The sequence below is a fragment of the Triturus cristatus genome, chromosome 4_1 (genome assembly GCF_964204655.1).
Source record: "Triturus cristatus chromosome 4_1, aTriCri1.1, whole genome shotgun sequence".
Lineage (NCBI taxonomy): Eukaryota > Metazoa > Chordata > Amphibia > Caudata > Salamandridae > Triturus > Triturus cristatus.
Genome location: NC_140585.1, coordinates 936,286,493 through 936,312,045, shown reverse-complemented (window position 1 = coordinate 936,312,045; position 25,553 = coordinate 936,286,493). Strand labels below are relative to the sequence as shown.

Below are 25,553 nucleotides of genomic sequence, written 5' to 3'. Positions count from 1 at the left end.
AACCTCCCTTATGGACAATTCCTACGCTTGCGTAGGAACTGCACTGAAATTCAAGATTTCAAACAACAATCAAGTGATCTTAAAAAGAAACTGGAGAAACGCCAATACCCTAAAATGTGATTGATAATGCATACAAAAGGGCGTGCAACAACTGCAGAGACAGCCGTTTAGAACCACAAGTCCATAAGGAGGAGGAAAGTCGCCCAGTGTGCATAACAACCTTTAATACGAACTCTAACGGAATCACGAAAATTGTAAATAAACACTGGCGAAACCTGAATAGCGGAGGCATAAATTTACCAAAACCTATCTTCTCACACAAAAGAGGAAAGAGTATTCGAGACTTGGTGGTACATACCAGCCCAAGAGAAAAAAGAGATGAACAGACCATGCAAACCACTCTAATGCCGCCAATCTCTGGGCATCACCCCTGTGGAATGTGCAATGTGTGTAAACTGACCAAAATAAGTAAAGAAATATTCTTCCAAGATGGAACTAGGTGGGACCAAAGAAGTTTCACCACATGTTATTCAAAAAATGTAGTCTATCTTATCACCTGTCCGTGTCATTTGGAGTGCATAGGTATGACAACACACTCCATCAAGATAAGGATAGGGGAACACAAAAGCAACATAAAATGCAAAAAGAATACCACCAGAATGGCGGCCCATTTTTTGGAAAAGGGTCACAAGTGGGAAGATATCTGATGGATAATAATCGAACAAATCCAAAAGGAAAGGTACTTGTTCGAAAAAGAACAACGGTGGGTGTTCCACTTGAGAACACATGAAAAAGGTCTAAATGATGAGATTCCCTGGAATCAGCTCTGATGTAGACAAACCTAAAAACAAATCTCATGAAAAACTTTATAGCAATCGACTGGAAGTTTTTGTTGCCAAACATCCTATTGGGTAGCTACCCTCTACCCCCCGGTTGAACCTGTTTGCAAAGACCTAAAATGTTAGGTTTAGGATTTCACAGCCTTTCAAAAATATATATATCTTTTTTTCACAAAGTCCTTTCGAATACACCCAGAATGTACATTTTTAATTATGTTTTTCACCTTTCCAAGAATTAGTCCTTCATTAACGGATTTTCTGAGACCTAAAATACAATTTTTTTAATCTGAGTGTATATATAATTTTTTTCATCATTTAGCGGAATTTCTTCATTCACAAATTGTTTTCATTCACTATTCCTTTACATAATTTTTTTTTCTAGTCTTTGTTTTTCAAGTGTTTCGTTAGAACATCTTTCATGCTATTCTTTAAAAAAAATCGATATCTTTCAGTGTCTGCTATCGTTTCAATGAAAGTCAGCCATGAGACCATGTTTTTCGAATATTTCCCCTTTCATTAATACAAGTAATCAAGAAAAAACGCACAATTTCAAACTGAAATCAAAGAAACATTCAACCAGGAAGTGTATCAAAAAAGCCTCCTTTCTAATCCCCTTTTTCGGTGGCCATCTTTGAAGGTGCCCGGTCTAGTGTTTCCTTTCTCAGCTGGTTTCATTTTTCAGCACGTTTTCATACACGGAAAGACAAGTTAATACGCCGGGCTCTGACTACATCCTGATTAGGTTCCAGCGAGCTACGAGAAGGTAATTTCTTGGTGATCACGCTCCTTCCAGCATGTAAGAAAGACATTGGCAAGTCTTTAAAAGAGCCAAATAGATCAGGATTTTCTGAACTCGAGTACGACAACGATTTTGTTGTTTACACCCTTTCTTCTTTGATTTAAAAATACCCAAAGTGTCTGAATGAAGGTGCCGTTCCTCCTCTCGTGACTGCTCATGGAGCAGTAACGCTAATAGATGGATGTATGTATACCAACAGTAACTTTATAAGCACGTTATGTGATCATGTATACCAACAGTAACTTTAATAGCACGTTATGGGAGCATATTTTCAAAGAGAGCGAGTGCACAGTTTTTGTACATCTATCCAAGACTACATGGAGGACATAACGATTTTATGTAATTTCTTTTGAAATGTGTGAATGATCTTTGAATGAATATGTAATTTGGCAAAACAAATGTTAACTCAAATATGTGTGAAAGAGTTCTGAATAAATGTGAAACTGGGTACAACAACCACGAGGAGTGTTTCTTTAGCTGTTATATGAGTAGATGATATTTACCAAGTAGTACAAATATCCACCAGTGGCGAAAAGGTTGCATAAGAGAAATATATCACAGTGGCAAATAGCCTCATACTTTCCACGTGATGGTGATGTGAATATATGAGGAGATAAATGATGAGTGCCATTGTTTATCCACTATGTTTTTCCATTTCAGAATCTTTGCAAGATATACTACTGGTATATACTTTTCAAAACCGCCAAATAAGGCGAACAAAGAACAGTACTTTTTGACCAGCAGGCATATGTACATTTATTAGTATATCACCTATTTAGGTGTAATAGGGATCGTTTCTTTGGTCCTGAGGAAGAAAGCCAGGGGGATGGCTTCTGACACATGTCGACCTTGTAGAAAGTGACTCATCATAGCACACCATCTACACCTCCTCATTTTTACTATTCTCAGCTAGGGAAGGCAATAAAGTATATTCTTTTTCCACTAGCCAGAGCATTTGTAACTATTGCATATTTTTTAACGATCCCACACACCACACATAATCACTAATCACGATTCAAAGTGCTGCCGCGTCTACGTAGGTCGTAGCACGCCCCGTCCCGTAGATGGGCGGGAAGACCCCAATGATGAAACATGACACTGAATCAGATTTCAGTGTGTGAGGGGTATTTTACAATTTTTGAAAGATTGCCCTTCCTAATCAAGAGAAGGTGCTTAAATCATTTCTGACATGATTAACACTTTTATTAAGAATAGCACATTTATACACACAAATATATCTCCAGTTAAAAAATGGTAGAATCCTTTTGTTGAATAAAAATTGCAGTTTAATCAGCCAGACTGTGTCAGAGATGCTATGTGACAATTGTTTTAAGGTGGAAGTGAAACACTGCATCATAAATAGGGCTCCCGGTGTTATGGTATTTATGTTTTTTAACATTTCGGTCTGTATCTATCCATATTTATTTTTTGGCCATCTTATAGGTATTAATCCATATTTATTTTATGTTTTGTAAACACATGATATGATAATTTGTATATTTCCACATTTATTTTACAGATAAAAGTGCACTCATTTTGATGCCTATAGGGTTTTAGCACTTGACAATGCCAAAAGTAATAAAAGAATGAACCCACATTAGTACATTTACATAACAGCACCAATAAATATTGAGATATGCGGTATTTTAAGCAAATCTCATCGAGCTTTGTAACTCCTATGCTGCCAATATGTACAGCTATTGGCCCGAAAGTCATTAATCTCAGCATGGAGAGTCACTCAAAAGAAGCCAAATTATCTGCATTTTTTCGCTTTTAAAAATAAATACAGGCAGGAAAGAGAATGTTGTCCGTCTGTATTTATCTGTAAAAATCAGTAAAAATGGAAAACAGGGAGCCCTAATCATAAATAACCATACCTGTCCTGGAGGGCATGTCCTTAATGAAGTAGAACACTAGAACCATTGGGAATATTGAGGGCATCAATGACTGATTGAAATCCCCAGGTGAACTCTAAAAATAGAATCCAAACTTTTCGAGGAAACAGGTGACAGGCAATTGGAAATTAAAAGGGATATTGAGTTGAACTTACCAGTATTTGCAGCACAAAGTGTGCAGAGGTACAGTGAATCCAATGTTCAAGATAGTAAACGTAGCAGAAACTTAAAAAACATTGGGCACAATTCACAAAGGTAAAATTAGATGAAAGTCTAACTTTACGACATTCGGCTATTCGTAAATGCCCTTTGTGAATATTGAAAGCCGTAAAGTTCAACTTCTAGTAGTCACAAAGGGCATTTACGAGTAGTAAAGTCATAAAGTTAGCCTTTTGTCTCAGTTTAGCTATGTGAATCGGGCCCAATGTTGATAGAAATAAAGCTGGAGGTATATTCTTCAAGTTATTGTATATGTATATATATATATATATATATATATATATATATATATATATATATATTCACTGAAAAAACCATAGGTTTCACACACGTTATAGTTAGGAATTAGCATTTAAAAAACCTTGCAAATTCACTTAAAAAACCATAGGTTTCACACATGTTATAGTTAGGTGGATATTTCACTCGTAAAAAACCAATGAAATTCCCCCGTTATAGTTAGTTCAGATAACTATAACTCGCGCGTCCGCAATCCACTGCTCATGACGTTACATATTACATCACTCATGACATGGTCAGTGGCATCACTCATGACATCACTGATGACATCATCCTTGTGATAGAGTGGCGGTCGCGCGAGTTATAGTTATCTGAACTAACTATAACGGGGGAATTTCATTGGTTTTTTACGAGTGAAATATCCACCTAACTATAACATGTGTGAAACCTATGGTTTTTTAAGTGAATTTGCAAGGTTTTTTAAATGCTAATTCCTAACTATAACGTGTGTGAAACCTATGGTTTTTTCAGTGAATTTGTACGATTTTTTAAATGCTAATTTATTTATGTATTATTATTTTTTTTATATAATTATTTTACAATAAACTACGTTAAAATTTGTTTATTTATTTTTTTGGGTTTTTCACAGTGCGCGCACGGTGCGCGCACCCCCGCGATTTAAATTTTTTTTTTTTTTTTTAAATTTCTGCTTTCGGGGTCCTTCAGGGACCCCCTGACAAAGGCTAGGGGGTCAGGAACTCTCTACCCTGCCCCCTTTTCATGTTCGCCACCTTCCTTTTTCACTCTCGCACTGAAAACAAACAAAATGGCGGCCGACACTTCCTGATTTCGACCGATTCGAACGTTGACTAACATGTAACCACCAATCAGAATTACGCTCGCGCACGTTAGGGTGCTCGCACGGTGCGCGCACGGTGCGCGCTTATAGATATTTATATGCTTTTAAATGCTATTTTCTCAGCAACTACTGAACAGATTGACACCAGACCTGCAAAAGGCACTTCCCTGACCTGAGGACTACCTCTCTGCCAAATTTCAAGTAATTCTGTTCAGCCGTTCGGGCTGTACCTTCGACTAAAGGTCCTATAGAAAAATGCATGGGGAAAATGCGTTTTGGGACCCCCTTTTTTCTCGGCCCCCACTTGACGAATCACCCCAAGACTTGTGGGACACCCCCGCGCCGCACGGCCACCAGCTGCTGCGTGTGCCCCAGTGCCTGCCTTCTGCCTCAGCGCCGGCCTCGCTGCCGCCTTGAGCGCTCCCCTTTGGTTTTCGCCGGTTTTTGACCGAAATTTGTGCTTGTTTTCTTTGTATGCCGTATGATCGTTTGTTAACTGTTTTGCCTCCGTTTTGACCTGCATTGTTGCCTGTATTTTTTGTACCGTTTCTTCTTCGTGTTTTGCCCTCCATTTGTGCATTTGTGCTTGTCTCCTTCCTGTTTGCCCGCCTACCTCGCCGCCCTCCGCTCTCCCTCCCCGCTTTCCGCCACCGCCATTAGCCCCGCCCCTTTTCTCTTCTGTTCCCTCCCCGCTCCCGCCTCCCAGCTGCTCCGCCCACCCGCGCACTTGGCCTTTAAATGGCGACCGTGCGACGCAGGTGAGTGTGACCCACTTGTGGGACACCCCCGCGCCGCACGGCCACCAGCTGCTGCGTGTGCCCCAGTGCCTGCCTTCTGCCTCAGCGCCGGCCTCGCTGCCGCCTTGAGCGCTCCCCTTTGGTTTTCGCCGGTTTTTGACCGAAATTTGTGCTTGTTTTCTTTGTATGCCGTATGATCGTTTGTTAACTGTTTTGCCTCCGTTTTGACCTGCATTGTTGCCTGTATTTTTTGTACCGTTTCTTCTTCGTGTTTTGCCCTCCATTTGTGCATTTGTGCTGGTCTCCTTCCTGTTTGCCCGCCTACCTCGCCGCCCTCCGCTCTCCCTCCCCGCTTCCCACCACCGCCATTAGCCCCGCCCCTTTTCTCTTCTGTTCCCTCCCCGCTCCCGCCTCCCAGCTGCTCCGCCCACCCGCGCACTTCGCCTTTAAATGGCGACCGTGCGAACGCGCAGCGGTCACGCGCAGCGGGCGCGCCGATTGTGCGCCGAAGGCGCGCCAAAGGTAAGCCCGTCTGCGCCCGTCCGCGACCGGATCGCGTCCAGCGCCAGGACCCCTGGCCCCCGAAGACCCCGACCGACCCGCCTGACGTACTCCGCCGCCACCCTCACCGCACTCAACACCGGCCGACTCCCAGAATGCCATCAAGCCACTCCACGACGTACCCACGGACCTTTCAGCTGCCACGCCTGCAAGTTCTCCTGCATCCGGACCAGCCTCGCACCAGCACCCGCCAAGTCGAACACCAGCAGCACCCACCTCAAGTGCATCCTGCTCAACACCCGCTCCGTCCACAGACACGCCATCGAACTCTGGAACCTTCTAGACGCCACAGCCCCTGACGTTGCCTTCCTCACGGAGACCTGGATGAACGCCTCTTCAGCTCCCGACATCGCCATCGCTATCCCAGAGGGCTACAAGATCGTCCGGAGGGACCGAAACGCCAACCAGATGGGAGGAGGCATCGCCATCATCCACAGGAACACCATCCGTCTCACGACCAGCACCGACAACACCCTGACCAGCGCCGAACACCTGCATTTCCAGATCCACACCAACCCGAACACCACCCTCAGAGGCACCCTGATCTACCGACCCCCTGGACCACGCACACAATTCAGCGAGGACATCGCCGACTTCGTCAGCCCGCATGCCCTCCCCTCCGCTGACTACATCCTCCTGGGAGACCTCAACTTCCATCTAGAGAACAACAACGACCGCAACACCAGCACCCTGCTCGACAACCTCGCCAACCTGGGACTCAAGCAACTGGTGTCCACCCCCACCCACCTCGCCGGACACACACTCGACGCAGTCTTCTCTTCCAGCACAGACATCGACTTCAGCCACGCCACAGAGCTTCAATGGACGGACCACAGCTGCGTCCACTTCACCTTCAAGAAAACGACGACCCACCAACACCAGCAACAGGCCGCCCACAGAAGCTGGAACAAGATCACAGCAGACCAGCTCGCCACCTCCCTGAGCCAGCACCCTCCTGCCAGCTCAGCGAACCCCAGCCAGGCCGCCGACAACCTCACGAAGTGGATCAGCAACTGCACGGACGAACTCGCCCCACTGAGGACCCCGCCTAGCAGACCCGGCAGCAAGAAGGCTCCATGGTTCACCGACGAACTCAAGAGCTCCAAGAAGAACTGCCGAGCCCTCGAGAAAGTCTGGAGAAAGGAACCGACACCGGACAACAGGACCTCCTTCAAACTTGCCACCCGGAAACACCACCAGCTGATCCGCGCCGCCAAGAAAACAGCATACAAGGACCGGTTGGACAACAACGCACACAACTGCAAGGAACTCTTCAACATCGTGAAAGAGCTTTCCAACCCCAGCGCAGGAAACAACGACATCACCCCATCGCAAGACCTCTGCAACTCCCTCGCTTCATACTTCCACAACAAGATCGCGGACATACACAACAGCTTCTACAACCAACCAACGCACACCATGACCGAACAACCACCCCCCACCACCACCCTCCACGCCTGGACCCCGATCAGCACCGAAGACACCATCCGCACGATGAACTCCATCCACTCCGGATCACCGACCGACCCCTGCCCTCACCACGTCTTCAACAAGGCCGACGCTGTCATCGCACCCCACCTGCGAGACATCATCAACACATCCTTCGACACCACCATCTTCCCTGAGAGCTGGAAACACGCTGAACTCAGCGCTCTACTCAAGAAACCAACAGCGGACCCCACCGACCTCAAGAACTACCGCCCCACCTCGCTCCTCCCGTTTCCAGCCAAAGTCATCGAGAAGACCGTCAACAAGCAGATGGCCGCCTTCCTCGAGACGAACGGATCCCTCGACCCCTCACAGTCCGGCTTCCGAGCCAATCACAGCACCGAGACCGCCCTCATCGCCGCCACCGATGACATCCGAGCCCTGATGGACAATGGAGAAACAGCGGCCCTCATCCTCCTAGACCTCTCCGCGGCATTCGACACGGTCTGCCACCGCACCCTAGTACGGCGCCTCAGCAACATCGGAATCCAGGACAAGGCGCTGGAATGGATCATCTCCTTCCTCGACGGAAGAACACAGAGAGTCCGCCTACCACCGTACAAGTCAGAGGCCTCCGAAGTCATCTGCGGCGTCCCTCAAGGATCATCTCTGAGCCCCACCCTCTTCAACGTCTACATGAGCCCCCTCGCGGCCATCGTACGCAAACACAACCTCAGCATAATCTCCTACACCGACGACACCCAGCTGATCCTCTCCCTGACCAACGACCCCACCGCCGCCAGAGCCAACCTGCACGAAGGGATGAAAGAGGTAGCCGAGTGGATGACGACCAGCCGCCTGAAACTGAACTCGGACAAGACGGAGGTCCTCATCCTGGGCCCCTCACCCTCCGCCTGGGACGACTCCTGGTGGCCTCCCGCCCTGGGCACCGCACCCAAACCGACAGACCATGCACGCAACCTGGGCTTCATCCTGGACTCCTCCCTCTCCATGACCAGGCAAGTCAACAACGTCTCCTCGGCGTGCTTCAACATCCTACGCATGCTACGGAAGATCTTCTGGTGGATCCCCACCGAGACCAGGAAAACCGTCACCCAGGCCCTCGTCACCAGCCGACTGGACTACGGCAACGCCCTCTACGCCGGTACCACCGCCAAGCTCCAGAAGAGACTCCAGCGGATCCAGAACGCCTCAGCCAGACTCATCCTCGACATCCCACGAACCAGCCACATCTCCGGACATCTGAGAGACCTTCACTGGCTCCCCGTCAACAAAAGAATCACCTTCCGCCTCCTCACCCACGCACACAAAGCCCTACACGACCAAGGCCCGAGCTACCTCAACAGCCGAGTCAACTTCTATGCTCCCAAACGCCACCTCCGATCAGCCAACCACGCCCTCGCCGCCGTCCCCCGCATCCGAAGAGCGACTACAGGAGGAAGGTCCTTCTCCTACCTGGCCGCCAAGACCTGGAACTCCCTCCCGACCGACCTGCGCCTGACCCAAGACCACCTCTCCTTCAGGAAGAAGCTGAAGACCTGGCTGTTCGAGCAGTAGCGGCACCCCCCCCCCCCAGCGCCTTGAGACCCTACGGGTATGTAGCGCGCTTTATAAGTGTCATTGATTGATTGATTGACTTTCAGGGTAGAAGCTTAACGGAGGACCCCATTAGTTTTGAAAATTTCGCGAGGATTCGTCAACCGGCGCCAAAGTTATTCAAAATAGAATTTTCCGATTTCCTATGGAAACTCGGTCCTAACTATAACTATCTACTGGCGACCGCCAGTAGATAATATATATATATATATATATATATATATATATATATATATATATATATATATGTGATTCAATTGGATTATCAGTAATATTTAACCCATTTAATTAAAGTGGCCCCAATACTCCTATCCGAGAAGCAAGATAGACGCTTCAGAAGGCTAGTGGTGTAGAAGAGATGTCTTTCAAGAGAGTGCTTGATTTTCCTCAATGTTTTTTGCTCTTGAATATGGCAACTTTGTGATCCAACTGGAACTTCCTGGTTGGAAGTTTCATCTCGGACCAGTTCGAGGTGGTGTTCCATGGCCCATCTCCGAACGCCTTAAAAGGTAATGCAAGGAATTTTAAAGTGAATCTTTAGTACACAATTTTGAAAGACATAAAAGTTTGCCTTTAAAATATCTTTGATGAGCTAGTGTGAAGAGGAGAAAAGTATGCTCCTATTATAAGGTGCCATAACTTGTATTTTAAATAGGCGTATATGGCTGGAATGACAGTGTAGTATATTAGGTGTGATAGTATGAAATAACTTGTAGCAAATACGGCTGACTAAAGTGAGGGTCTATAGGGTCATTTAAAAGGGGGGATATAATGGACTACCTGCCAAAAATAACAGTATGTCTACCTATGCATCCCCCAGTTAATACAGAAGTCAGGAGGTTTGGTTTTCACAATAGTGGAGCTGTTATCAACTTTCACTGTCAGGAAATCCTTCAAGGCCGGGCATGCGACCATGGACCTTTCACTGGATGGACTACTCTATGTACGACAAGCCTTCAGTTGCAATGTACTGAAGCCTTTTTCCTGTCCTATTAAATACACCAAATGCGCACGGAGAAAACCCTCAGTGCATCAGTGAAATAGATTTTTTGATTTGCTTTAGGGGGATTGTGATTAAATATAAAAGCCAACTGATACCACATGCCACCATTTCATGTAGTGTTATATGTCGTTTTTTGTTTTCACCTCACCAAAGCTGCTCTCACAATAGAGACTTAAACTTCTTTAACAAAGGAAACCACACCAGTGCATCATTCACCAGCCCTGCCAAGTACCATGCATCAGGCGTTAGACTAACACATTTCAGTCAGCCCTGCCAAGTACCACGCATTAGGCGTTAAACTAACGCATTTCGGAGTGGTTGTCTGCATCACCGCACTGAAATGCATTCTCACGCATTTATAGCACCTCGTTAGCAAACTGGAACCGAGCGCTGCTAATTGCACCTCACTGACAAGTAAAGCTGGAAGGCTTGGGGGCTGGGTCAACTCACTCAGCTGTCTACAAAGTATAACATGATTCACCCAGCACCCCGGTGCAGCACCTCTGAATAACACAGGACGTCATGAGTGCGATTGCCCAATCGCTGCTGCTGAGACAGCCTGCCAAGCCACAATGTGTGATACCAACACCTATAGGCCGCTGGTGCAGATATGGCACAGTTTAACTTTGGAAGCCAGCGCAGCATGGAGGCTGCTGCCACTGCTGCAACTCCCACTGTGGTGTGGATCTCAGCCTGGACGGGACCCAACAGCGTAATGATCACCCGGACCGACTCCCAGATGACTCGCGGCCGCCGCCGGGGTGGTAGTCTGGTGCCTTTGCACTGCAGCCTGACCCCCAGGTATGTGATTTTCACAGCTTCTGAGCCTGGCATTTTTCTGTAATGTCACTCATTTGAAAGGTTACTGTGTGTGTGGGGGCGCAAAAACTGATATTCGCACCGGGCGCCACCAGCGCTAAAGCCGGCCCTGGTGCGATTCGCTGACCTGGTACTCCATCTGGTGAAACGCTTGATTACATGAGAATGGAAAGCACAAACCCTCCCGTTGCCTCCGCGTGAGTGCTCTCTATGTTGGCATGTGCTCAGGCCGAGAGTTCATTGCTGCACAGAGAGGAGGCGAAGGGTCTCTGCAAATACCCCATCTCGGAGACGCGGGACGCCCTCCTAGAAAAGTTCAGTGAGGGTTCCCAGTGACTCAACCCACTCCTTAAACATATGTGCAGACCATATCCTTCTCCTTAAGCTTTCCTTACCTTCTCTGCTTTTTTTCTGTCTCTCCCACCCCCACTACACCTTGTTGGCTCTGTGACATTTGTGTTATGCCACCCCATCACAACGAACGAGTGCATCCACTGGTTCAGAGTTTTTCTTTCTTTACCTTTCTTATGTTTTTCACCCAGTTAAGTTATTGTTCAGACCTACTTTCCTCCTTTTGGCATCCTTTGTTGCTCTATTGAGTCTTTGTTGCTCTATTGACTCTTTATTCAATGCGTATGACCTCAAGAGAGAAATGTTCCTTACCGCCTCTATTCTTCATAGCATTGCTTTCCCTTTCTGTTATCCATGCATAGGTGACCCACAATTATTGAATGCAATATGTCATAATGTTGTACTGTTTTTTTCCCCCAAACTCTTGAGCATATGTTTCGTACACAGACTGTACTATGGTGTTCAATCCCATTGTACTGGTTATGCACTAAAATGAAAATAGCAATAAAAAGTTTTTTTTTTTTAAACATATCGCTTAAAAAGAATGAGGTCATTCCTGCAGCAAAGGTTAAAATGATGAGGAACATTTTAACACAGTTTGTTATTTTATTCATCACTAAACTCTGTTTGGGGGTGAGTAAGCATCAACACAAAGCGTGTTTGACGGAAAAAGTTCTTTCATCAAGGTTGAGTTAAACAGAGTGACACGCAGTATTTATACTGTTATTATTATTTAATGCTCCCCCCGCAAACAATACAATCTCAGCATACCAGGTAGTCCAAATGTACCTAATGGTCGTAAATCACCTCCAACAACCCGTCCCACAAAGTATTAATGTACATTCTATTCTGTGTCTTCATGTTATATTTACATACAAGCAGACATACAGACACATTCATGCAGACTACACACAACCAGAACACCTGAACACAGCATTAGAGTACACAGCAGTTTTAAACCACCCAATAGAATTAGAGGCTGATTTAAATGTCAGTTGGAAGGCCTCCGACAGCAGGTCAGAGTCTTTCCGACCAACATCCAAGGTTTCAAATCCGACAGCCTTATTACAATGAAGGCTGTCTTATTTGAAACCGGAGGGTCATTCCAGCTAGCTTCCGACGGGCTCAGAACCGGCACGTAATCCCTTAAGGACGATGTTTCTGCTTCCTGGATTACAATATTGGCTTCCCATAGGTTTTTCATGTCAGGCTTTCTGACATGGAAATCCTGTCGGAAAGTGACTCTGGGGGCCCCTGGCAGGGCCCCCTTGCAATAGCAGCCTCTGGCTGGGGGCCTGGGAGACACAGATTGTGCCCCCTGTCAATCCCTGCACAGAGTGGCAGGCACCGTGTGGTGCATGCCATGCAGTGCAGGGATTAACAAAAACTCCCATTTCTTAGTGAGAGCTTGTGCTGCAGTCGGTTTCCGACGCAGTGCAAGCTCCCATGGAGAAATTTGAGAGTGTCCCGACCGGAGGTTGGACGGTCCCGATTCTGCAACAGTGTCAGGCGGATGTGAGTCTGCCCGACATCGTAATGAGGCCCTTCATTTTCTTGAAGTACAATTCTCAACACCAGTATATGTTTCTGAAAACGAGAGGTTTGAACTTGTCGGAAGGGAAGAGACTACTGTGGTCCCTCCTCTCTGCCACATCTTATTTATATAAAGTCAAAGTGTAATTTTTGAGGTGATTGGAACTGTGACTTACAAACGTTGCTTTTGACTGTGGCTTCTTATGAGAACACTGAGTAACCGCACTCTAGTGATGCCAGCTAAAACGGTTATTGCTGTTGCACACTGTGTACTGTAACATCTGTCCTAGGACCAAAATGATATTTTGAAAGGCATCACCAAATCCAGGATTCCTAGAACAACTGATGTTATAGAGTTTTATTGCTAGATGTCTTTTTCTAAGTGCTACATTTATTTCTACATTTCCAGGTATGAGAGACTGCTTGAAGTGCCCAGAAGATGAATGGCCCAACCCTCAGCGAGATAAATGCCTAAAAAAACTTGTAGACTTTCTCAGGTTCGATGAGACCCTCGGTACAGTGTTAGCTGTTACTGCCATTGTCCTGGCTCTGACCACAGCCTCTGTGCTCCTTATATTTGTCAGACACAGCGAGTCTCCAATAGTCCGAGCCAATAACCGAATACTCAGTTACCTCATCCTCCTCTCCCTCACCCTGTGCTTCCTCTGTGCCTTACTTTTCATTGGGAGGCCTGAAATCAGGATCTGTATTCTCCGCCAGATGGTGTTTGGTGTTGTTTTCACCCTTTGTGTGTCCTGCATTCTTGCAAAAACCACTGTTGTTGTTCTTGCTTTCAAAGCCAGAGAGCCAAACAGTAAGTACAGGAGCCTGCTACCAGTTAAAATTCCATCGTCAATAGTCACTATCTGCGTATTCACACAGTGGACTCTGTGTGTGACATGGCTCATGTTCTCACCTCCTTTCCTGGAAGTCAACCTGAAGGACTCAGTGGAAAAGATCTTCCTACAATGCAATGAGAACTCAGAAACTGCTTTCTTTTCCATGCTGGGGTTCCTGAGTCTCCTGGCCTGTCTGAGCTTTATTGTGGCTTTTAAGGCAAGAAATCTACCAGATCGCTTCAATGAGACAAAACTGATAACTTTTAGCATGATGGTCTTCCTCAGTGTCTGGGTATCCTTCCTTCCAGCATACCTCAGCACCAAGGGAAAATACATGGTGGCTGTGGAAATATTTGCTATTCTCTCTTCCAGTGCCGGAGTGCTTGTTTGCATATTTTTCCCCAAATGTTACATTGTACTTATGAACCCTAGAAAAAATACCACAAAAGGTTTGGCTAGGAAAAAATAAAATATCAAAGCTACTATTTTAATAAATTCCTGTTCAGCGATTGGCGTTAAATATATGTATTTTCTAGATTGTTCTGTCTAATATGTTCTGGTGTTTGTGAACACTTAGGTCTTGCTTTAGAGAGTGACGGATGGGACACTCTTTCACAAAAGTTAATATAGCTCTTAGCTGCAGGGATAGCACCTAGGAGTAGAAAAACATCTCAAAACATGGCTTTTCAAGAATTAGTCCCAGCTTAGTTCCCTGCCGCTATGTTTCACACTAGCACGGTTTTTCCATTTTAGCGCCAGGACACTCTAGCTTGAGTCGCTGTTTTGCACTACACCAAATTCCTTTCATTCATTCGTTCATGTACAAAGCGTCAGGAACTGGGAAAGAATCCCAGTTCATAAACAGAGCAGTCACATGCATATTTAATGCTGAAACATCATAGCTCAAGAGCACACAAATGCACATACTATTTTGGCTAGAAACAGTTTGCGATCTGCTCTTCCAATCTCTAAGAAAGGGCGATATGGTATACATTGCACCATGAGCCATGGCACCTGCATAGTCACGTGATGTGTGAAAAAGTACGGTGAGAGCGTAGAAGGTTCTCAAGCAAAAAGGTTCTCAAAGGGATAGTGACCAGTTTTCACCTATAGAAGACTGTACAATGCACATTTGTAGGAGTCTCGACGAAGACTTGAGCCACGGTGCTGCTTCTCACGCCTGCTTTTGCCTGGTGTGCCTCACGGGGAACAACCTTTACAACGCAACTTTTACAACGCACTACCTTTACAACGCATTTTTTACAACGCATAATCCATTACAACGCATGACATTACAACGCATGACACTACAACGCATTTTTAAAAACTACCTTTACAACGCATTCCATTACAACGCATACTACCATTACAACGCATACCATTACAACGCATAATATTACACTACACTATCCAACACTTACCCTACTGTTGCACCCCCTGGAGTTAGAATAGTAATTTTTACCCCTATACTATCCAACACTTACCCTACTGATGCACCCCCTGGAGTTAGAATAGTAATTTTTACCCCTATACTATCCAACACTTACCCTACTGTTGCACCCCCTGGAGTTAGAATAGTAATTTTTACCCCTATACTATCCAACACTTACCCTACTGATGCACCCCCTGGAGTTAGAATAGTAATTTTTACCCCTATACTATCCAACACTTACCTTACTGTTGCACCCCCTGGAGTTAGAATAGTAATTTTTACCCCTATACTATCCAACACTTACCCTACTGTTACACCCCCTGGAGTTAGAATAGTAATTTTTACCCCTATACTATCCAACACTTACCCTACTGTTGCACCCCCTGGAGTTAGAATAGTAATTTTTACCCCTATACTATCCAACACTTACCCTACTGTTGCACCCCCTGGAGTTAGAATAGTAATTTTTACTAGTAATTTTTACCCCTATACTATCCAACACTTACCCTACTGTTGCACCCCCTGGAGTTAGAATAGTATTTTTTACCCCTATACTATCCAACACTTACCCCACTGTTGCACCCCCTGGAGTTAGAATAGTAATTTTTACCCCTATACTATCCAACACTTACCCTACTGTTGCACCCCCTGGAGTTAGAAAAGTAACTTTTACCCCTATACTATCTAATACTTACCTTAAATGTAATTTAATATTATGCGTTGTAATGGTATGCGTTGTAAAGGTAGTATGCGTTGTAATGGAAATACGTTGTAAAGGTATTTTTTAAAAATGCGTTGTAGTGTCATGCGTTGTAATGTCATGCGTTGTAATGGATTATGCGTTGTAAAAAATGCGTTGTAAGTGCATGCGTTGTAAAAGTGTGCGTTGTAACGTCATACATCCGTGCCTCACGGTCAAGCATTTGGCTTAAAACTAAACGGGTCTCCACACACCAACGCAATCCAAAACATTGCAATGCAAAGACTGCCACGAAAAGAATCTGATAAGTTGTTTCTTTGTTATAATTGTTCTTTTATTCCTCAAGTGGTATACCACTGTTTTATGCTGATTTACATCATTACATTTTCTTTTATAATAAATGCAAGCTAAAACCTGTACCCCAAGGTTTGGTGTAATGCCTTAACTGTAGATAGTACCTGTGTCCTGAGGACTGACTCCAGTTGTCATTGCCTGGTTGGAATACATTCTTTTTAATAGGCACATTTAGGTGGAAGTTTGGTTTCCTGACATAAATAACATTTGACCTAAACGTGCAGTCCATCATCTGTCCAAGAGAAGTACACTGACTTTCTTAGGCATCACAATATTAAATACTTTGGGTTTTGATGACACTTTCTATATGCTGAAAGGCCTCTCAGTTCAAGGAGTCTCTAAGGTGGGTGATGACCCCTTGTCATAGAAGTTCTGGGGGAAAGAAAGCCTTAATTTGGTAAAAGCAAGCTCCAGTTCCTCAAGAGACATGCCAATCGAGTATCCCTGCCATGATCCCTGTTGTGCATGTTCTCAATTGGTATAGTGCAGTGGGCACCAGATGCTCGTACACAGATGATGAGCTTCATAAACGCTCCAGCTGCAGTTGTATTAATAGGTTTTATTTATAATTTGGTTCCTCAGCTCCTTATGTTACTTGTGTTAGTCTAGGAGGATAGGATGGATACCAGAGGTCATGGAACATTATTGTCTGAAGCCATGGTTAGCCAAGAAGTCAGGTTACTGTTAGGAATGGGATTCCTGGTTGGTTGAGGTATGCGCCCAGGCTAGGAAAGAACTACCACTTTAGTCATGGTAAGCTAGATTCATACTAAAACATAACCTGTGCTCACCCTCTGGTAACTTGGCAGAGAGCAGTCAGGTTTATCTAAGGGGGCAACTTGTAAAGTATTTGATCACAGTAGCACAATCAAAACACCACAAAAAACTCCACACAGATTTAGAAAAATAGATATATTTATCTGAGTAAAACAAGACCAAAACAACAAAAATGTAATCTGTAGAAGTCTACATATAAATGTATAAAGATTAAAACCAAAAACTGTGCTTAAAAGTCAATAGCTCTAAGAAATCACTTGAGGTTGCACTAGACCGGGGTAAATCTAAAGTTCAGGCCAACTGTGATCGACAGATGGCCAGCTACATCATCCAGACAGGTCCGGCTGAAGAAATACCCTGACTGGAGCAAGTGTCGATGTCAAGAGCTCACAGCATCTTCATCGAGCCATGCAGAGCTTCATCGTCAAGCCATGCAGGCTGTGGATCCTATGTTGAAGAGCAGCCTATGCATCAGTGTTGAAAAGCAATGCAGTGGAATTTCGCACCCAGTCAGGCTATGCGTTGGTTTTTGTAGAAAACAGCTACAAAACCCACTTGCGAGGCCAAGAACTTGAAAGGGTGCATCTCAGGCAAGAGTAGGACTCACAGAAAGCAGAGTCCAGCAGCACCAACAGATTTGCAGGAAGTATTTTGTGTCCCTGAGACTTCAGAAAATAGAAGGCAAGCCAGCAAGGCAGTAGGGGGCAATAAACAGAAAAGCAGTCCTTCCAGAAAATCAGTCCTTCTAGTAAAGCAGTCCAGTTGTGTACTTTAATCAGCTCAGAAGTCCTTCTGATAAAGGTTCAATTCAAGATCCAGAAGTGTCTGATTTTAGGGGTTTATACCCAAAAGTGCCTCTGATGGAAGGGTTGATTTCAAAGGAGCTATCTGAAGTGCACAAGGATCTCTTTCAACCCAGTTCTGTCTGCCAGGCTAACCCTGGGGTATTAAATCAGTGCTTTGTGTGTGGACAGGACACTACCTATTGAAGTGTAAGTGTAAGACCCTCCCATTTCTCCCTGCCAGGAAGACCCATCAGAATGCAGATGAATGCAGATGAGTGCTCAGAATGCAGTTGAGCCTCCCATTCCTGTGTTTGTGGTTGTCTGGAGGGAATGCACAAAGTTTAACTGTCACCGAACCCAAACATGCATTGGAGACAGGCTGTCAGTCACAAAGAGCAGTAAGTACAGAGAAATGTCCATTTTCTAAAAGTGGAATTTCTAAAATAGTAATGTTAAATCTAACTTTACCAGTAAGAAGGATTTACTAGTACCATTCTAAGGAATTACAGCTTAAAAGTATATGACAGAAATTCCTAATGCTGGCTAATGAGAGGAGTAGGCCTCACAGTTGTGAAAATAAAATAGACTGATTGTCCCTACCCGGACAAGCAACACATACTGGTACATGTCCTTCCTAACTTTTACTTACATAGCACCTTGCCCTTAGGGTTACTTACGGTCTACCTTAGGAGTGACTTATATGTAATAAAAGGGGGGTTTTAGGCTTGGCAAGTAGTTTTAAATGCCAAGTCAAAGTGGCAGTAAACTGCACATGTACATACATCCACTGCAGTGGCAGGCCTGAGACAGATTTTAAGGGCTACATGTGTGGGTGGCACAATGAGAGCTGCAGCCCCACTAGTAGCATTTGAAGTACAGGCCCTGGGTATATAGTATACCACTTTTCAAAAGGACTTACCAGTACAACAAATATTCCAATCAGGCGTACATCAATGTCATCATGTTTAGGAGAGAAGCACATGCACTTTTGCACAGGTCAGCCGTGGTAAAGTGCTCCGAGCCCTATGGCCAACAAAAAGAATCTGCCAAAAGGGGAAGCAAAAGGCAAATCATTAGGGGAAAGACCATCCTAAGGTTGATTTTTGTGAGTACCAGCCATATGTGATATCAGATCTAGCATATGTACCTTTAGAGAAAAGAGGGGGTGCATTTTCCTCACTTTTTAGACTGTTTAAAATTGTTGTGTTGCTTTCCATGTGTAAGAGTATGCATGAATGGTACACCGTCCAGAGCATTCTCGAGAATGTGAGGTACTCATCAGGGCTATCCCCTCTACTTTTTAACTTAATAATATATTCTCTAGTGGAATCGATATGAAGAGATGCACTGCTTTTGGGCATACAGTGGGCAGGTGGTGTGGGAGATCACATTACTTTGTATGTTGATGAAGTTCTGCTATACATGCAATCATACAATGGGCCAATTTTTCAATTCCAAGGTTGATGCAAAATCTAAGGGTATATGGGGATGCCTTGGGACTATGTGTGAATTGGAGAAAATCAGCCATTATCCCACTGAATACCTGAACCAGTAATCAGGTACACTTGCCCTGAGACTGGAGTTGGAACCCCTCAAGTACATGGAAATTATGATTTTTAAAGACCCACAGATTAGTTGGGAGTTGAACATCGCACACTTAGCCCTGGAAATTAGCAATAATATGTCATGCTGGAGCAAATTGCTACTAAATATGTTGATATGTATGGGATGCGGCTTTTTCTTTTTAAACATTGAGGCATTACCTCAGGTGCTTTATGTATGGCACTCAATAAACAATTACAAGTTGGCGGGAGTAGCACATTAGAAATGTATTCAAGCACCATATGATTTGGCTATTAGTGCAGTAGAAGTATAGAAATACAGCTTTTTTATTGGGCTGCTCAATTGCCCCCAATGAGCAAGTAGATTTTCGAGAATAGAGACAATCCTGCAATATGGCTACAGGTAACATCCTTCAACATAACAGTGCTATGGTTATGGTGGTACTGAACCAGGCTTCCAGTGAACATGAAACCAGTGACAGCAATACCATTAGTTTGCTTGCACATGTTGCTGAAGAGGATGGGATGAGACAAGAAATTAACAAAAAAATTCCTGCTTTGGTTTGTAACGTGGTTAAAAGAAGATTCTCAACTGACGGTGTTTCGGAATTGGGACAAGTTAGGGATTTCAAAAATGGGGATATCTGGTCACATAACAATGTTATATTGATTGAGCCATTGACTAGGGAGTTTGACCTTCTTAGACCCAGTTTTGTCCGTATCTACAACTATGGCAAGCCCTCGAAAATTAAAAAGAACGCCCAAACCTGATCTTCTAGTATAATCAAACTTACTTTGGGAAATATTGGAGACAAGGGTATTTCCTGTAAGTACAAAGCTATAGTAATAAATGATCTTGATCCCTTGGTGGGGCTGAAGGTGAGGTGGGAGCAAGCAAGAGCAAGAGCTATGCGAATTAGACAAGGAAGAATGGGCAGAAGACAAAATGGCAGCTAGAAAACTGATCACCCCGGCCGGGCTTAGACCCATTCAATCCAAGTACTTTCACAGGGTTTATTACACCCTTGACAGACTGTGGTAGACAAGGAAGGGTAAAGAACCAGACTGTTTACAATGCAGCAATACTTGAGGAGGGTTACCTTATTTTGTTGGATCCTATTACAATCCACATGACAGAATGTTGAGTTGCCACTATCTCACTGGAGTGTAGGATTGTAACAATCCTACACTTGAGTGAGATAGTGGCAAAGTAACATTCTTTCTTGTGGATTCTAATAGGATCCGAGAATATAAGGTAACCCGTCTCAAGTATTGGTGTGTATGAAAAGGGAAGCTGAGGGTGAAACCTTGCACATGCACCTCTCTCCTCCTAATTGTTGTCCTGTGTACAATGCAGGTCAGTCAAGAGTTCCCTGTTGCATGTGATATGAGAGTGCCCCATTATTCAGAGATACTGGGCCAAAATCTTTGATTTATTGAAAGCAGTGGTGGCAATACCACCAGAAAGAGAACCCAAGATCTGGATACTGGGAGTATTCCAGTGTGGGATGGCCATTCGCTGCAAAGGCACTTGATTAGCACTGGCTGCATGATTGCATATTGCCCATCACTGGAGGTCAACGGAAGGCCCTCCCTTACCCAAATGGCTCCTAGGAATGGATTATTGATCCAGGGTGGATGGGTCAGTGTACAGGGCAGGGGGCTGTCTGCCGAAACATTCAAAGATTTGGAGTGCATGGTGGGAACACTTTCATGTAATCAGACCATGAATCAATGATGTAAGTTCCTTGTTGGTAGGGCGGCGCTGACCATGAAATGTGACTGTAGCAGCTAAAGACTAAACTTTTATATCATAGCCTAAATTGATCTAACTTTGTGATTTGTATGCTTAGCAATATTGTTTCTGCTTAAGATGGGTAATGTTGTGTCTACATATATATGTAACATTTGTAACATAACGGTGGAAACTAAGAATAAACTGAAATTAAAAAAAGAATGAGAAATATGGTTGTAAATAGCTCTGTGACCAGGAAAATCAGGGCCTGATTTATTTATTTTCGGAGAGGGTGCTTCATCACAATGGCCACAAAGTTCGCTCCCCACCACTATGGTGGTCCACCCGCCACATTTTACATGTCAGAGGACCTTAGGGTTCATCACAGCAGAGACTACTCTCTCTGCACCATGATTAACCCCCTCTGACAGCCGTGTAGAGTAAGGGCCATCAGAGAAATGACTGCATGTCTGCCCAACCAATTTAGATGGGTGGACCTTTAGTAATTTTTACTGTTCCTTACCGCCAGTTAAAACCTGCACAACCTTTTTAATTCCCCCCTCACCATGGGAGAAGCCTCAGATGAAAAGGGGAGCATTATTTATTTTTTTCAAAATGAAAATCCCAATTTGGTATTTTTCTTTTTTAAATATAAAAAAATACGGTTTGCTGCAGGGTTGCGTCCTTCCAGTAGAATGAATTGACAGAAACCGCTGTGGGCAACCTCTTCACCTTCGGGATGGAGTAATTTACTCCAGTCCCATGGCAGAATGGCAGACTGCCCACTCAGATAAAAATCTTGGCCTAAGATATAGAAATGGTAGAAAGGCAATAAATTACAGTCAAAAGTATACCTTGTATTCAGCTTGTATTCACCCTCATGCCAGCTCTCCCACTGCCTCGCTCGCTTTCCTCCTGCTATTTCAGCCCTTATAACTCCATTATCAAAGCTTTTCTTCTGCTGTCCATCACTGCCTCTGCCTCCTGTTGTCCATCACTGCCTCTGCCTTCTGTTACCCAAAATCTGTTGGTTGTTGCCTTCAGTTTAACTTTTCGTGTTGTGCTGTGATTTCTACTTGTAGCCCTACGCACTGCTGTTGTCCAATTTCTTTTGTAGCCTTCAGTTCAACTCTATTTCACCTGTATTTTCTGCCCCTGCCTCCTGCTCGTTTATTCCATCTGTTTCTGCTGTTTTTCCCTCCTGCCTCTTGCCAGCCCTGCCCAACCCCCTCCCGGACCTACTTAATGGAGGTTGTAGCGAGACAACGCTTCCAGCATGCTAAAGGTGAGCCAGTCTGCACCTGGTTCCTGGATCTCCTGTGACCCGCAGATACACCACCGCAGACCTCAGAGACCTGGACCCTGGATGCATCAACAACTGCTGCTACACATCCTCACACACCCCCAGAGGACCATTCTCCAGCCAGCCTTGCCGCTTCACCTGCAACACACAAGTAATCAACAACACCAGAGAAACCACAAACAAGACTGCATCCACCACGCTGACTGAGACCACCAAGGCATAACTCCAGTGCATTCTACTGAATTCACGATCACTCAGAAGACACAGAAGACACGCCACAGAGATCTGGGAAATGATCTAACCCCTTACCTTGGACATCATCTTCCTCACAGAGACCTTGCTGAACCCTGCCTACACATCAGACATCGCCATTGCCAAACCTGAAGGCTACATGATAAAACACCATGACCGAATCAACAAAGAGAGAGATATAACCTTCAAAATCCACAAGGACATACACTGTACAACCTCCTCAGATGACTCAACCAAGATAATGGAGCATCTCGATTTCCAACTTCACACAGACGGAAAAAGCACAATCAGAGGCATTCTTGTATACAGAACACAGGGATCATGCCACAGCTTGTGACCTCATCGCCATCGACTCCACGACAACCCTGGCGACACCAACACAACTGACCTCCTGGACAGTATGAGCAACATCGGCCTCAAACAACTCATCTCCGACCCCACCCACATCACAGTACATATGCTCAACTCCATTTTTAAATCTAGCAACAAAGTCAAGTGCAGCTACATCTACAGAGTCCATTTCACCATCGCAGGATTCACCAACACTGGCACCAGGCCACCCAGCTCCACACCCAGAAACTGGAAAAACATGTCAGAAAACCAGTGGAACAACAAACTCAACTCCAATCTCCCCGACAAAACATCTGACACAGAACAGGCTGTGAAGAATTCTTCCGGTGGCTCACAGAATGCACCGACACACCTGTCCCCGCCAAGCCAGCCACATCCAAAGGATCTGCCAAAAGAGCTAGCTGGTTCACCACGTAGATGAAATCCATCAAACACAACTGCCAGCAACTAGAAAGGAACTGGCCCACCAACAAAGAGACAGGAGACCATACCACGTTCAAGACAGCACTCAGCCAGTACTACCACCACCTGAAACAAACAAAGAAGAAAGCCCTAGCAGACTGCATAGAAGCCAGCACAACAACAGCAAGAAGCTCTTCACCATCATGAAGGAATTCACCTGCAGGCTCTTTTTTAACATTTGTTGAAGTGGTTTGAGTTAGTTCTCCATTCAAGTATCCATCTAAGTCTGTCTTGTCTCAAGTGATGCTCTTCACAGCAGAGTCACTTGTAAGTTGTAGCTCCCTGAAGAAAGGCACAAAGAGGTGTGAGCAGTCTGCACCTGATTAGCAACACCCACACCTTATAGTGAGCTGAAAGAGAGACAAAAGTCTAACTCCCTTCCAAAAGACTCTTCAAACTTTGACAACAGAAACTCCAGTCCAACCCCTAACTCCTATTACCCACCAAATGGAAGTCTGCTGGAAGGCTAATCAGCAGTCATCTACCTAAAAAGGACTTAAAATAAATTTCTAGGAGGAAGCCTGCCTTCTCTTTCTCTATTTCAGTGTCTAGGTTATCTCCCACTATTCTCAGGAATGTCAGTAATACACTTTTATTGTATGGGAAAGTGACCTCACCTCTATCCTGTGCACATGTACAGGTCAATGGCTCTCAAAATGAAACTCCATGGCCTAAGCCACTCAGAATCTAAATTTGTTAGCAGCTGTGGTACTTTACGTTAGGGGACCAGTAGACCTCCATACTCGTGATACAGATAAAAAGGTCCAGCCATGCTAAAATTGGTAAAAAGTATGATATGCTATCACCATCACACTATATGCATAAACCTGTGGCAGAGACTCTAGTGCTCTGCCACAATGGAGAACAAACTTGGTACGTCCCTCCCGGTCTAAGACGGATACCGGACTGGACTCTATCAAAGGCATGCCTAGGCCTTCTCCCACTTGCTAGATCAGTGTGAGGTACTCATCAAAATCCAAAAACCGGGATACCAGATACTTGCAGTAGGGAACAACTGTAGGGGGCACAATTGTATGCCATGAAAGGAACACGGCATTCCCACAGGATTGCTTTACTTCAGTGGAAAGTGTTCAGGGCCCATTATTCTTATTGAAGCTTCACCCCAGTCCTGAGGAAGAGACTGAGGTTAGTCAACGCACAAACGCTTGTCTATTCAATTAGGACTAGGGATTACTTGTGTAGAAAGAAGAAATAAATGTTATATATATTTTGGAAAATCAAGCTACTGATAGAAATGTCACACCGCTATGAATTTTGAACATAATCAGCCTGAAAATATAGTGCATAGTCAGTCAGTCAGTCAGTCAAAATTACTTTATTCAGTTCATAACAAAAACCATAAAAGTGCAATACATCAAATACATACATAATAAATAGCATTTAAAATGAACATTTACAAATATATTTATAAGTTAATAAAAGCTGAGACTAGGTGAAATTTAATCAAAGTTCAAGAATTAATCATTTACAACACTATGTCCACTTAATTTTTTTCCTTAATCTCATCGCAATGGCAAGGAAATTAGCAATATTAAATATCTCCCAAGTAGTACCTAGCAGCTGGAGATACAAAAGAGCAGGTTTGACTTGTCTGAATCCTTTATTTTTGATAAGGGGGATAATAAACTTTTTGCGGAGAGGGGACAAATGATTACAAAAAAAAAAAAAATGTGCAGTATCCTTGAGGGAGAATCTGTCACAAGAACAGATCCCCAACTTCCTATCCTTCATCCACCCTGGAGAATCAGTGAGCAAAAGATGGTATTTGGGCACAATTCTATGCCATGAAAGGAACATGGCATTCCCACAGGATTGCTTTACTTCAGTGGAAAGTGTTCAGGGCCCATTATTCTTATTGAAGCTTCACCCCAGTCCTGAGGAAGAGACTAAGGTTAGTCAACGCACAAACGCTTGTCTATTCAATTAGGACTAGGGATTACTTGTGTAGAAAGAAGAAATAAATGTTATATATATTTTGGAAAATCAAGCTACTGATAGAAATGTCACACCGCTATGAATTTTGAACATAATCAGCCTGAAAATATAGTGCATAGTCAGAATTAGAGCAAGTAGTTTGACGCCC

General features: G+C 44.4%; 1 protein-coding gene across 1 annotated transcript in view; it reads left to right on the top strand.

The window, feature by feature from the left end:
- The window catches only part of LOC146855867 (vomeronasal type-2 receptor 1-like), a 148,003-nt gene extending 133,798 nt beyond the window's left edge, over window positions 1-14,205 (top strand). The window contains exon 4 of the mRNA XM_085651186.1: window positions 13,307-14,205. Within this exon, the coding sequence (XP_085507312.1) occupies window positions 13,307-14,205 (899 nt within the window). The remainder of the gene's footprint in view (window positions 1-13,306) is intronic.
- Window positions 14,206-25,553: the final 11,348 nt, after the last annotated feature.